This window comes from Corapipo altera, unplaced genomic scaffold (genome assembly GCF_003945725.1).
Source record: "Corapipo altera isolate COAL_440 unplaced genomic scaffold, ASM394572v1 1, whole genome shotgun sequence".
NCBI classification, from domain to species: domain Eukaryota; kingdom Metazoa; phylum Chordata; class Aves; order Passeriformes; family Pipridae; genus Corapipo; species Corapipo altera.
In genome coordinates, this window is record NW_020884873.1 from 2,055,147 (window position 1) to 2,068,765 (window position 13,619).

At 39.1% G+C, this 13,619-nt stretch overlaps 2 protein-coding genes across 2 annotated transcripts in view; one reads left to right on the top strand and one right to left on the bottom strand.

Annotated features, from left to right (window-relative positions):
- Positions 1-4,439, top strand: part of PIK3C2G (phosphatidylinositol-4-phosphate 3-kinase catalytic subunit type 2 gamma) — a 195,393-nt gene extending 190,954 nt beyond the window's left edge. Inside the window, exon 32 of the mRNA XM_027665212.1 lies at positions 3,826-4,439. Coding sequence (XP_027521013.1) covers positions 3,826-3,978 — 153 coding nt within the window. The 3' untranslated portion in view covers positions 3,979-4,439. The remainder of the gene's footprint in view (positions 1-3,825) is intronic.
- Positions 4,440-7,613: 3,174 nt separating this feature from the next.
- The window catches only part of PLCZ1 (phospholipase C zeta 1), a 47,275-nt gene continuing 41,269 nt past the window's right edge, over positions 7,614-13,619 (bottom strand). Inside the window, exons 11-13 of the mRNA XM_027665201.1 lie at positions 13,045-13,177; positions 11,177-11,326; positions 7,614-7,788 (exon numbers count right to left, since the gene is read on the bottom strand). Coding sequence (XP_027521002.1) covers positions 7,706-7,788; positions 11,177-11,326; positions 13,045-13,177 — 366 coding nt within the window. The 3' untranslated portion in view covers positions 7,614-7,705. The remainder of the gene's footprint in view (positions 7,789-11,176; positions 11,327-13,044; positions 13,178-13,619) is intronic.

The window sequence follows — 13,619 nt, forward strand, 5'->3', positions numbered from 1 at the left end:
TCTAGGAACTGTGCCATGGCTACCTAAGGAGAAGCAACTGTCCCGCATTTGTGATTAAAATGTCATTAGACTCCTGTAGGTCAACAGTGCTTCTCTTTTTGGAGCCAGGAATACTTGAATTCCAGCCCTAACTGTCCCACCGATTTGCAGCATGGACATGTATTAACTCACCTCCATCTGATCCAGCTGTACAAATGGCAGGCAAATATTCTTCCTGCACAATCATTTCAGGATTTAACTGTTGCAGTACGAAGTTCTGGCAAGGTGGCATTTGTTTTACCCACAGAGTAATTCAGCTATCTCCAGACCTTCCTTCTGTCCCTACATCCTGATGATATATACCTTGCTCCAGCTGAATTTGCAATACCATTTTAGAAACAGTTTACTGGGATCATTTGAAAATCACCCACCGTGCACTGTAAAGGTCTGTCATTGCTCAAGGTTTTTTTTTTTTTAACTCCTTTTGGCCAAAGATTGAAAGTTGTTCATTACCCCAGTTCACGCCTGTTGTGATCCACCATGCTGAAGATTTCTTAGCTTTTACAGCTTACAAGTATACTTTTTGTTGTTTTAAAGCAGCAACTGGTATCTTTAATATATTGGCAAAGAAACAAGGCAGCTTTCTTCGGTAACATTAGCATTGCTGCAGTGTCAGATCATAGATTTACTCTAAATTATATTGTTGCTTACTGTACTTGCCCTTGCTTTTCCGATTTTTTTCATCATTTCAGTTTTATTTTGGTGGGCAAAGGCAACTGGGCAACAGAGAAGCTGGAATTTTTAAATCACATAGAGTTTGGCGATATAGGCACAGCAAACATCAGAAAACCCAAAAAGCACCAGGTGTGACTTTCATGACAGCCATTCTAAACCATGATTTCCAAAGGTTTGTAAATGGAAAAGGAAATGTTGCCCCTGCTAAGATCTTTCTAGTAAAAGCCCTTTAAAAAGAGTGAGCGGGACAGTTTTTCTTTCCCCCACAACCCGTGGCAGTAAATGTTCATCCCCACAGTACCAATTATCCCCTTAAAGCAGGGAGCTTGGTGTCCTGTCTGTTGCTGTTTGCTGCCAGAGTTCCCTGGTGTCCTGCCTGTTCCATACTCCCTGTGAAATCCCTCCAAATGGCAGAGCAGACAAAACCCAACAGGCAGACAAAGCCAGCTTGGGTTGGGTGGGAGAACCAACAGTTTTGTGCCTCCCGGGTCCACCTGTGATCCTCAGAACCACCTTTCTGTTGCCACTCAGCGTGAGGAACATCGCTGGGGATGAGCCTTTACAAACTGTGTCCCTGCCTGAAGGATGTCTCCCATGACTGGTTCTTTCCCTTAGGAGTGGAGGTGCAGTGAGGGCTCGGCAGTTCAGCCCACAGAGCTCCAAGCTAGAGGGGGTTCAGTCTGATGTTTCCTTTCCTCAGCAGTGCCACAGGTACAGCCTGCGCTCAGAGTGCACAGAAAATCCAAGCAGGTTGTGTGGCAAACACCTTTTAGGCAGTTTCAGTTTCCCATTCTCCAGAAGTGACAGACTGTCACTGCGTTTGCTGCTTAAACCGCGCAGGGAGATTAAAATTTAAAGCATTATTCCATTGCAGCTAAAATAGCAAAAACATTTCCAGCCATACAAATTTTAGATTGAATGTACTTCTCTTAACAAAGCTTACCTTTCAGGCCTGAACTAGCTGAGAGCATTCTTTTGCATTTTTTCAGCCCACATGCAGTTCACTCAGCAGTTTTTGATTAATGCAGAGACTGAAGCATGGGAATCTGTTCTGAGTGCAGCTCATTCTTGTTAGCCTATCGCTTCAGATTGGTAGGGGTTATTTTAAATTCAAAAAATACACCATTAACATTTCATATTTAACCTCAGTGTGTTCTCACAGTATCAAGGTAATTTAAAAGATACTTTAAAAAACTATAGGCTTTAGTACTTTTCTAAAGAGATACCGAAAAACTGTCTCATTTATTTTGAGAAGTATTGCCGGCACTTCTGGAGTAATGGAAAAATTGAAATTGAGTAAATTCCACTTGCTAAATTGGGTTCAATCTCAGAGGTGTTCCACATCTACAACTTCTACTGAGTGGATTGAGCATTCTGTCATGTTTAATATTTGATGATTCCATAAAAAAATTCTAGCCTTTTTATAATCATAGAATCATAGAATCAGCTGGGTTGGAAAGGACCTCCGAGATCATCAAGTCCAACCCTTGATCCACTACCACCATGGTTACTAGACCATGGCACTAAGTGCCACATCCAGTCTCATCTTAAAAACCTCCGGGATGGAGAATCCACCACTTCCCTGGGCAGCCCATTCCAGTGCCTGATTACCCTCTCTGTAAAGAATTTCATCCTAATATCCAAATAGGCACATTTGGGTATAGTTAGCATCCAGAATCATTCATGAAATTATTTCCATTAGAATCAGAGAATCATTAAGTTTGAAAAAGACCTTTAAGATCATCAAGTCCAACCTTAGCACTACCACTGTGTTCACCATTAAACCATGCCTTCGAGTGCCACATCCACACATTTTTGAACACTTCTAAGAATGGTGACTCCACCACTTTCCTTTGCAGTCTGTTTCAATGCTTTACAACCATTTCCATGAATAAATTTTTCCTAATATCCTACCTAACCATCCCTGGCAAAACTTGAGGCCATTTCTTCTTGTCATGTGACTTGTTACCTGAGAGAAGGGGCCGACCCCCACCTCACCACAACCTCCTTCAGTCAGTTGTAGAGTCATAAGACCCCCCTGAGCCTGCTTTTCTCCAGGCTGAACACCCCCACCTCCCTCAGCTGCTCCTCACAGGACTTGTGCTCCAGACCCTTCCCCAGCTCTGTTGCCCTTCTCTGGACTTGCTCCAGTGCCTCAGTGTCTGAATTTTTTTTTTACTATTGAATTAGTAAAATTTATAGACCATTTTCAAAGGAAAATTCTTATCTCTTTTATGATGTGGGTCTGCTGGATCTAGGACAGTTACAAAATGTTATGGAAGTTTGGATAGAAGAAATTTTGGGTTTACTTCGGCTTGATCTTTTTTTTCATTCTGGTATGTAGCACAAGATTTAATCACAAGTACAGTACTAGGAAAACATTCTGAGGCACTGTGCCTTGATGTGACACACCTTTGTAACACATATTAATGCAACGGAAAGTTGTTTTAAGGTGCTACTGAGGAATACATAGCAAATAAAATATACCTCGGTTAAACAAATTGACATCAAAACTGTTTTCCTGTCTTTTTCTGATTTTTGCAGAAGAACAATACCATTTATCAAAGCATCTGCTCTAGAAAGATATTGAAAAATTAGAAAAATCTACACTTTTACAGAATTACCTATCTTATGTTTTCATGCCACTGTCCACAATGAGTGCCCTCCATCTGAATTTCTCCTTCACAAAATCAGACACATTATGATTCCCTGTGGAACTTCATGGAGGTTGTGATATTTTTTTACATTTGAGTTCAAAACTCTGCTTAAGTTAGAGTTTCAATTTTCAAATGGAAAATTATGTATACTGGGGATTTTTTTCTCAAGCGTCGCACAACACAGTTTTCAAATTTATTTACAAATGGTAATCAGATTTCACAAACCTAAGCTGGCAGAATCTCTTTTATATAAACTAGATAAGGTCAAATATATTTCTGAGGTAAATTCACTAAGTGATTTTGACTCATGGTTAATATTTGACAGTTCTGGATGGAAATTTAAAGCAATTATCACAAAGTTATAATCATCATCCTGATTGAAGTAAGTAATTTGCTTTTCAAACATGTTAACAAATTTGTATTTTTCTTTCTGTTTCATTGTATATTATTTCAGGTTGTGTATGACAAAGTCACAGAGCTCAAAGGCCACGTACTGAAGCTTGTTGTGAAAAGCAAAGGAACTTTTGTGGGAGCTGTTAACATTCAGCTGAGCAGCGTCCAGTTAAATGAAGAAAACTGGTATCCACTGGGAAATAGTATAATTTAAATTTTCTCTGAGATAATTCACTTATTTATCCACTAATTTTTCTTTATCCCATTTCCCACGGTACATTTTGTCTTGAGACAGTTGCCCTTGAGAATATGCAGTCATCTGCTGACCACGTTTTTTAACATTCTAATCATAAGGCTGTTGTCTTAAAATTGCTACCATCTTCCTGCAACAGATTCCTGACAGTGTGAATGTAAGAATTCAGATGCTAAGGACTTTTAGCAGCATGCAGGAAATTCTTACGACAGCAATAAAGATTTTTGCTTATTTCATATTCAACTGGACTGTAAAAATACTGAATTCTGTACACATCGAAGTGTGAGGCCTCATTCCTTGCACATTAATTCCACTGGCTGTGTTGAAACAATGCTGATAATGGTGTAATTCATCAGCAACTGCTGTGACCCCACTGCATGTGATGATTTCACCAGAAAACCATGGGATGGTTCCCCGGGTGCCAACACATTTTAGATGTCCAACAAATTTCACATTAAATCTTATGCAATCAATAATTTATTTAAAAAAAAAAAGAACGTAAAAGCTTTTTCTATAATGTAACATTCAATCCAGGGTATTAATTTGTCAGTAAGGGTGTGTAGTTTCTTTTATTCTGACATTCAAGGAGCAGATATAACTGGTGATTTGTGAGAAGAGAGAAGGAGGGAGCAGCTAATGCTCACGAATAAATAGAACATATTGAATGTGAGCTTTCAGAGGGGTATTTATTTGAGATCATGATATCACAGAGACTTGTTCACCAGTCTTACCACATGTGCTTACCTCTTATGCTGCATAAGGCATTCAAGTCAATACAAGCATTGAATTGACCTTGGGGCAATAAAATATATCTTTACATATCAAATAATGAACATGAGTGGTTCCTTTGAGTTCACTGAGGCTGATTATGGGCTCTGTTGTTCAAGGCATTTTTACATAAATTGAGGAAGCACTTAAGCACATCTTTAAACATTTGGCATGTGAGCAGCCATAATGAACTGTCCATTATTGCCAGACTCTTACACACACTCAACTGACCATGTATAGAGACCTTTCCAGGACCAAGGGCACATTTTTAAGGCACGGGAGAAATGTTGATTTGTGATCTGCTCTGCCGAAAATTTTAAGTTACCATATACTGGGTAGGTCTGACATTTGTTCTACCAGGTGGAAAAGTGGTCAACATAGGGATAGTAACACCAGAAGTGAAGATAATTACCTTCTTTTCCCAAAGGACACTCAGAAATGAATCTTCAGAAGGTAAAGTCATATAAAGCTCCTGAAGTGGGACCAGTTGTTTAGGAAACAAAATAGGCTGGAGTTTTTCTCAGCATCAAACCAATTGACTCTGTCACTTGGCCAGTTTTTATCTTAGAATATTCTCCCCAGGCAATCTGTTGTATTAAGCTCCTCCTCAGTAAGAGGAGGTGGGGGGAACTCTGCTTGAATATTAGTGGTGCGAGTATATGCAGGGCTGTAAGAAGCTATGAAATATTTACCAGATAAAAGGGATATTGTCTGGCACACAGATACCACTACAAAGATCAGTGTGCCTAACATTTTAGATTATAGGCTCACCTGGGTGAGAAATCAAGTGCCTTGTCATTCAAGCACAGAAAACACATTGAGGCCAGCTTACAACGTTACCAAATTACCTGACCTTACAGTTCAATATTGATTTTAGATTCTTCTTAGTCTACTGTCTTAGTTTCCTTATTATAACTATAATGCAATTTTCTAATAGTGTTATTTCCTGTGACATTTTCTAGTGGTTGTTTACCACATACCCTGATTTTCCATCTTAGAGCAATATTAAATAAAATAGCATTAAAATAGCAATAAATAAAAAGAGCGTTACAATATAATATCACAACTGTCTGCAAACATAAGCAATATTTTGTTTGGCATTAAAAAAAGAAAGTTGTAAACATAATATCCTTTTTAAAAAAAAAAATCATGTTTGAATAAAAAATCTGCCATTAATTGGGTAGCTACAGTCCTGTGGAAGGTCAAATACTTCAGTTCTGTAGGGAAGATGGGAAGATTTTGTCTTCTGGGCAAGATCTACAAGGATAGCTGTCAGGTGAGAAGTAGATCTTAAATGACACAGTTAATCCTTGCTTTTTCTAAAATTCTTCTAGTTCACCTCAAAACACTGTGCTTCCTATTTCCTGAGTTCACAGTAAGATATATCCTGAGCTCCCTGCTGCTATGGGAAACGTGGCCCTTAACAAATCAGTCCATGAATTTTTTTGTCTTTCTTTAGCAGCAGGAGGTTCAAGACTTAGCTAAGAAAAGGTACCAATATTAGCATATGATTTTTTTATTATTTTAAGAGCTACTTTTTTTCTCGAAACTATTTTTTCAGGTAACAAAATTACAGTGAACATTAAGGAGGAATAGCTCAATCAGAAGCTGCCATTGTTATAAATTTAAAGGGTACATTGTATGTGTAGTTTTTCCAGTTCTCTTAGAAAGATAAAATGGAAAGAAATATTTTTTCAATATAATTGAAAATGTCAGTGTAACATGCTCATATCATAAAAATTAGCCTTATCTGTCAGAGGCTATGTATTAGGCTGCTATTTTCAGTGACTAATCATAAATTTGAAATTAGCTGAAAATTACATTATTCACTGAATTTTAAAAATATACAAAAAATTTCAGTATTTATGAATTGTTTCTAAAGAATCATAGAGTTATAGAGTCATAGAAAGGTTTGGGTTGGATGGAACCTTAAAGATCATGTAGTCCCCACTGCCCTGCCATGGGCAGGGACACCTTTCACTAGACCAGGTTGCTCAAAGCCTCATTTAGCCTGATCTTGAACACTTCCAGGGATGGGGAGTCCACAGTTTCTCTGGAAACCTGTTCCACTGCTCACTACCCCCTCAGTAAAGGATTTCTACTTAATATCTAATCTAACCCTGCCTTGTTTCAGTTTAAAGCCACCCCCCCCCCCCTTTTCCTGTTGCTACAGCCCTAACTCTCAGCCTATCTACAGAGCAGAGGTGCTTCATCCCTCTGATCATCTTTATGGTCTCCTCTGGACTCTTTCCAACAGGTGCTCCATTTTTCTTGTGTTGGGGTCCCAGAGCTGGATGCAGGTGAGGTCTCACCCGAGCAGAGCAGACAGGGAAAATCTCCTCCCTCGACCTGCTGGTGGCTGTGCTTTGGGTACAGCCAGGATGCTGTTGGCCTTCTGGGATGCCAGGTCATGTTGATATTCTTGTCAACCAACATCCCCAAGAACATCCCCAAGTCTCTCTGAGACTGACCAGCCTGTAGTTCCCTGGATCTTCCTTGTTTCCCTTTTTAAAAATGTGGCTTATATTTCCCCTTTTCCAGTCAGTGGGAAGGAACTTCACTGGCCTGCCATGACTTCTCAAATATGATGGATAGCAGCTTAGCCACTTCCTCAGCCAGTTCCCTCAGGACCTGGCTTGTACCCTGTCAGGTCCCTTGGACTTGTGCACCTTCAGATCCCTTAAATGTTCTTGAACATTCTTCTCCTACAGCAGGCAGTTCAATAATAGCGGCAGGGCCAACATCAGCAGCTGTTACTGATCCAGGTACCACTCACACAAGAAGTCCCATTATCTTCATAAAATCATTGAGAACGTGCCACTCTGGAAATCAGACCACTGGGTTGTTGCAAACCCAGTAATGCCACTTTATTGAAGCGGGGTGCCATGCCCCAGAACAATTCCTACTGCAGAAAACACCATTAATAGTACCAGATGTGGGCAAACAGCGACGCAGATTCGATCTTGATGCCATCTCTGGTCAGCAGCGGAATGTTACGGTAACCTGGAAATGCAATCACACTTTATTAGTGTGCTAACCACAAGCACAAATGTTACCATGGAGTGCTTTTATGATCTACAATGCAAATAAGGCATAATTTATGATTCTCTCAATTAACTCTTTAAAATAAACCGAAATGATACAGAACCCAAATACCATTTCTGTTGTTTTTTCTCCTCTACATATGCAGTGTTTCAATTCTGGCATTTCTGGTCACAGAGCAAAAAACTCCAGTGTTTTTAATGATGTGGTATTTTTTCAAACTGAAGACTTTTAGCCCAGTGATATTTAAACATGGGGAAAGCATATTTTTAACATCCAAAGTTATTATGTGCTGTATCATTGTTCTGATAGCAAATTAAATAACCTATGAATCAGCAGTTCTAGTGCCTTGGAGAAGAACAGTGTTGCAGCAGCAATGCTGCAATGTCCAGCTGAGGCAGAAAAAAAAGTGTGAGATCTACCATGACATCTTAAATCTGTTAAGGTTCTTTTGCATATGAGTAATTCCTGTTATCAGGGATAAGGCATGCCTCAGAAACTGTGTGGTCATCTGGTTGTTGAAGCATTTGGAGAAGCTGCACTTCTCAATTTAAAACATAAATAACTTACCTTAAACAATCTCATCTCCAAAACCCCAACCTGTATTGCTTTGTGTGACTAAATGTCTATTATTTCATAATAATAAACAATGTTACTTTTGATTAAAAAACTGTTCTGTGTTTTATCCATGTATATATAATTGCAGTTATTTAAGTAAGTCTCTGTTTTGAATAAATATTTCCTGGGCTGCAGTTTTCCAACCTAAATGATTCTGTGATTCTGTATAAAAGAATCAAGACATTCCAAACTCAAGTAAATGAGGGTCCCAAAGACATCCAGACGTACCTAAAGAAGAATTTTGAAAAGACCTCTAAAATCAAGTCCAACCTTTGACCAGTCACCACCTTGTCAACTAGGCTGAAGTGCCATGTCCAGTCTGTTCTTAAACATCTCCAGGGATGGTGACTCCCCCACCTCCCTGGCCACCCAGTCCAATGCTTGACCACCCTTTCAGTGAAGAAATTCTCTGTGATGTCCAGCCTGAACCTCCACTGGTCCAGACTGAGGCCATGTCCTCTCGTCCTGTCATACAACATGAAAGTTCCCCTGGTATCTTAAGGTTCAGCTTCTGGGCAGCAGATAGTAAAGCTGGTTCCAGGCAATTTCCATTTGAAATCAGTTTTTAGGGCATGCACACAGTATGTGGAAGACTCAGTGTATTTCCTATCCAAAGATACACTTCAGGGACTAAGACTAATTTCTGAAGGTGCCGTTCTAGCCCCTACCTACAAAATATTCCACAAAGTTTCCTGAGAGAAGTAAAGCTTCCTTTTTTTTTTTTTAATTGAAAATGCTCCGATTTGCGTTAAATAATTAACTGTTCCTGGATCCCATGATAATAACAGTAATAACTGAATTCCTGTCCTGTATTGGTATTCTCCACAGTAGACTCGCTGGGACAAGGACTGTAGCACAGGACCCCCCCACTCTTGTCTTTAAGCACCAAGGTAGAGAATTATTCTCAGTTTGAGCCCCTCTGAGTATAACAACATAATCATTGCATGAAAAACCAAATTCTGCTTCAGCTGGGCCGCAAGCATTCCTCCCCAGTGTGGTCTGCTGAGTTGGGAGGCTTCTGCTGGGGAAAGGAAGGCAGAGAGGATACAGATTTGAATCCTTTCAAAATAAAATGTGAGGGAGGGTGGAAAAGGCACAACTTTGTCCCACTGCCTGTCAAAGGGAAAAAAAAGATGTAAGCACTGCTCAGCTTTTGGAAGCAACTTGCCCTCGGGGACACCTCAGGGATATGAATCCTAAGGAAGGAGGGACAGTCCTGTAGTACAGATTAAAGCTGAGTTCTGAAGAGTAAGACTTAAATCTTAGCTCACTCTTCAGCATTTTAGGCAGTTCTTCCCTAGGAAATATAGACTGTTGTAACTCCCTCTGCAAGAAGGAGTTTCCCTGTTTAAAGAGCTTGGGTACCTAAAGCAAAACCATTGTTCCAGACCTGCTTTCAGAGGTCTCAGTGTTAAGCATTGCACTAAATTTTGAAATTATTTATCACTTCACCTCTTAGAAGCATTTTATTTATGCCTCTGGGAAATCCTGATGGCAAGTTACATTTTCTTTACATTGTGTTAAGTGGTGAATGGGGCAATTTTTTTGCCACCATTTGTAGTTTTTGTACCTACACTGATTTCCTGGCGTTTTGTATTATTCCACTCAAAATACTTCCTTTAGAATCTGCAAGCTCTTACTTTTCCAAAATATAAATCCCTCATTTGTTTCCATAATTAATCATACAGGCACATTAGAGCCAGGAAGAAAAAGTGTATATAAAAAAAGCCCAAATCAGTTATTTTACAGGCGTATGTAAACATCGGTTTCTGATATTTAAATTTGTCTCAGACATTGCAAGTTGTCAGGTTTGTTTGGTTTTTTTTTTTTATTATCTGAAAATATACTAAGGAAAGGAAAGTAAAAGGTTATCAGCATAAAAATTTATGTTGTAGAAAAACAACTGTGCTCCAAGAGTAATGTCCTTGTTCTTGCGTAACTCCTCAACCTCAACTAAGAATCACAAGCAGCTTTATGACTTCAGAACACGGGGGGAAAAAAGGCATTTAAAATCCTGTTAAGCTTAATAAAAAGGCGCAATGCTTGTTGCCAGCACCAGTGTTTTCCCTTCACATCTTTATTCACTAATAAAAGCTGTTTGTTTTGTCAGAAATAGCTTTAGAAACCCAGTGTAGTAAACAGCCATTTTACATAAGCCTTTCTCCTTGGCCTACTGACTTCTGTGTGTGCTCTTTATGTGCAGCCTATTCATTACAAAAGGTTCCAGGAACCGTTCCAGAAACTCTAGTAAGAAAAATACCATAAATATTTTGCCTGATTTATATTCTTTGTTCTCCACTCTGAAAAGTTGCAGATAGGTTACCTGAGGGTTTTTTGGTGGTTGGTTTTGTTTTAATTTGGTTTGTGTTGGGTTTTGAGCCTAACTGAGTAGAAAGTGCACAAAACTGTTGCCTTCATAGCCATTCTGACTAATCCTGCTCCTTGTAATGAATTAAAATACCATCTGAGCAGTTTCTATCTAGAGCGGAATATTGCAGTAGGAATAATTAACTGTCATTAATATTATTTTGATTTCAACATCCTGGAATCACATTCACAGGGATTTGCATAGTTCAAAAACCAGGGAGTGCCATTTTTACATATAGTTATACAATCCTCCTTTAGAAAATAGACATAATGCTGCACTTTCTCAGTGCTACTGTAATGATAAAAGCCTGGAATGTCACAGATTTTTTTGAGCTGTTATAGGTGGCTCACATAAAATTGTTACCTGTATTCAGGCTCATCACAGGTAAAGTGTATTGACCAAGAAATTCATTGTTAACCACAGAGATCTCATCCTCCACACAGAAGCGTATCATTGCTAGTTCTGGAACTTGGATGTTAAAAGAGAAGGTTTCATTCCATTTAGGGCACAAAGCTAATGGGAAAAAAAAAAAGAAAAGAAAGAGGATTAAAACACAAATTCATTTTTTCTAGTTAATAACTGAATTATTCTATCTGCTGTCACTAGCTTGAACTGGTGAGGGTTCATTCTTCTTCCCTAGATTTCTGTGCCCATTTAAATAGATGATGAGACTCCCACTGACTGTGGGGGTATGTAGATCACATCGTTTGTATAGATTATGGAGTTAAAACTCTCATTGGGAAGCTCTGAGAATGAAACAAACTTAAACAGCTTGTGACTTGTTTACAGTATACAGGTCAGCCCCTTCCTAAGGATTTGTCATGAATTATCATACTTTAAAACAAAAGCCTAACAAAGTCAGTGTCATCTCTTAGAAGAGCAAAATAACCAGGTTAAGAGTCTCTGCTCAACTTAAATTTTCCTATAGACATATAGGAACTATATGTCTATATAGACATATAGTTTCATGCTTTTTACAGTGTTTTTACAAAGTTTCTCCTTTTACAGTGCTGGAAATGAGGTAGGAGCTAAATAAATTCAGGTAGTAAAACATTCGCTAGACTAGAAATACAAAAAGAGGATGTGGAACAGGAGGGGGTTGCTTTGTCTTGAGCAATGATCATACAGAGAAAAGAAATTCAGGGGCTGATTTAAAACAGAAGCCATCTATAAAAAAGGCAATGGAAAAAAATAGAAGACAGAAGTACAGGAGAAGGAAGATCACAGGCAACTTGTAGTCTGAGACATCAAGAAGATCTATATGATAAAGATAAGGGAGTGCTTGAAGGCAACTACAAAGAGTACACACTTCACCTGTCAAGCAATTAAGGGACTACTCCTACTAGAAGCTTCATATGAGCTAAGTGATGAAGCTACAGAAGTTTCTTCAGGAAAAAAAGTCTTTAAATGTACCAATTAGTGTACTGATTTAGGCTGGTTGATTTGCTTCATATCAACCCTTATGGTGCTGTGTTCTGGATCAAAACAGTGTTGATGACACACCAACGTTTGAGCTATTGCTGAGCAGGATTTGAACAGTGTCAAGGACTCCTGTCTTTTTCATGCTGCAGCACACCCTCCCCATACCAGCAAGCAGGCTGGGGGTGCACAAGAAGTTGAGAGGAGACACAGTGGGGACAGCTGACCCCAACTACCCAAGTGATATCCCAGATTATATGGCATCATGCTTGGCAAAAGAAAGCTGGGGGAAGGGAGGAAAGGAGGATGTTCGGAGTTACAGTGTCTGCCTTCCCAAGTAACCATAATGTATAACAAAGCCTTTTTTTTCCTGGAAATGGCTCTATGTCTGCCTGCCCTTGGGAAGTGGGGGATGAATTCTTCATTTTTCTCTGCCTATGTGTGCAGCTTTTGCTTTACCTCTTAAACTGTCTTTATCTCAACCCAAGAGTTTTCTTCCATCCAGCTGGGGGAGAGGGGGCAAGCAGCTCTGTGGGGCTGTCCAGGGTGACAGCAGGTGTAAAAACAATTCCATCTTCCTTTAGGAGAGTGCTCCTAACTAGGAATTTTTGCTTCCTGAACCTACTAATCTACAAAAATGGCACATAGCACGAACTTCTGCTACAAATTGTGTGCCAAAAGATTCTAGTCTAGAGAGAAATAATTGAAGCTTCTGTAAGTTAGTACCAATGCCCTGGGATGCAAAACTGTTAATTTCTTATAAAATACTATTGTGTTTTGTTCACAGTCGAGAGAATCAGACTGATGCTCACCATTGCTCTTTACAACACTAGATTTCTTTTTTGCTTGATCTTCTGGCACACCATAGATTTCTATCTGCACTAAAGGGTCAGCTTTGTTAGTCTTCGACAGGCTGCTGGGTGGTAACTGATGACCACTGATGAGCTGAAAAATTAAAGTTGTAACGGATTGAAATAACTCTAAGAATCAATTATACATAGTAGCCATATAGTAGCCATAGTAGAAATAGCTGTTCCATAAGAAACTACTGTAAATAGCATATACCAGCCATAAACTCTTCTAAAAATGTGTATTAAACACAAGAAAATTAAGAATATGGTCCTTCCCATTTAATTTTTTGATAATTTCATAGAATCATAATGGTTTGGCTTGGAAGAGACCTTTAAAAGTCATTTAGTCCAACCCCCCTGCAATGAACAGGGACATTTTCAACTAGATCAGGTTGCTCAGGGCCCTGTCCAACCTGACCTTAAATGTTGATAAGGACAAGGCACCTACCACTTCTTTGGGCAACCTGTTCCAGTGTTTTGCCATCCTCATTGTTAAAAAAAAATAAAAATCTGATATCATGCTTTAAATAATAATT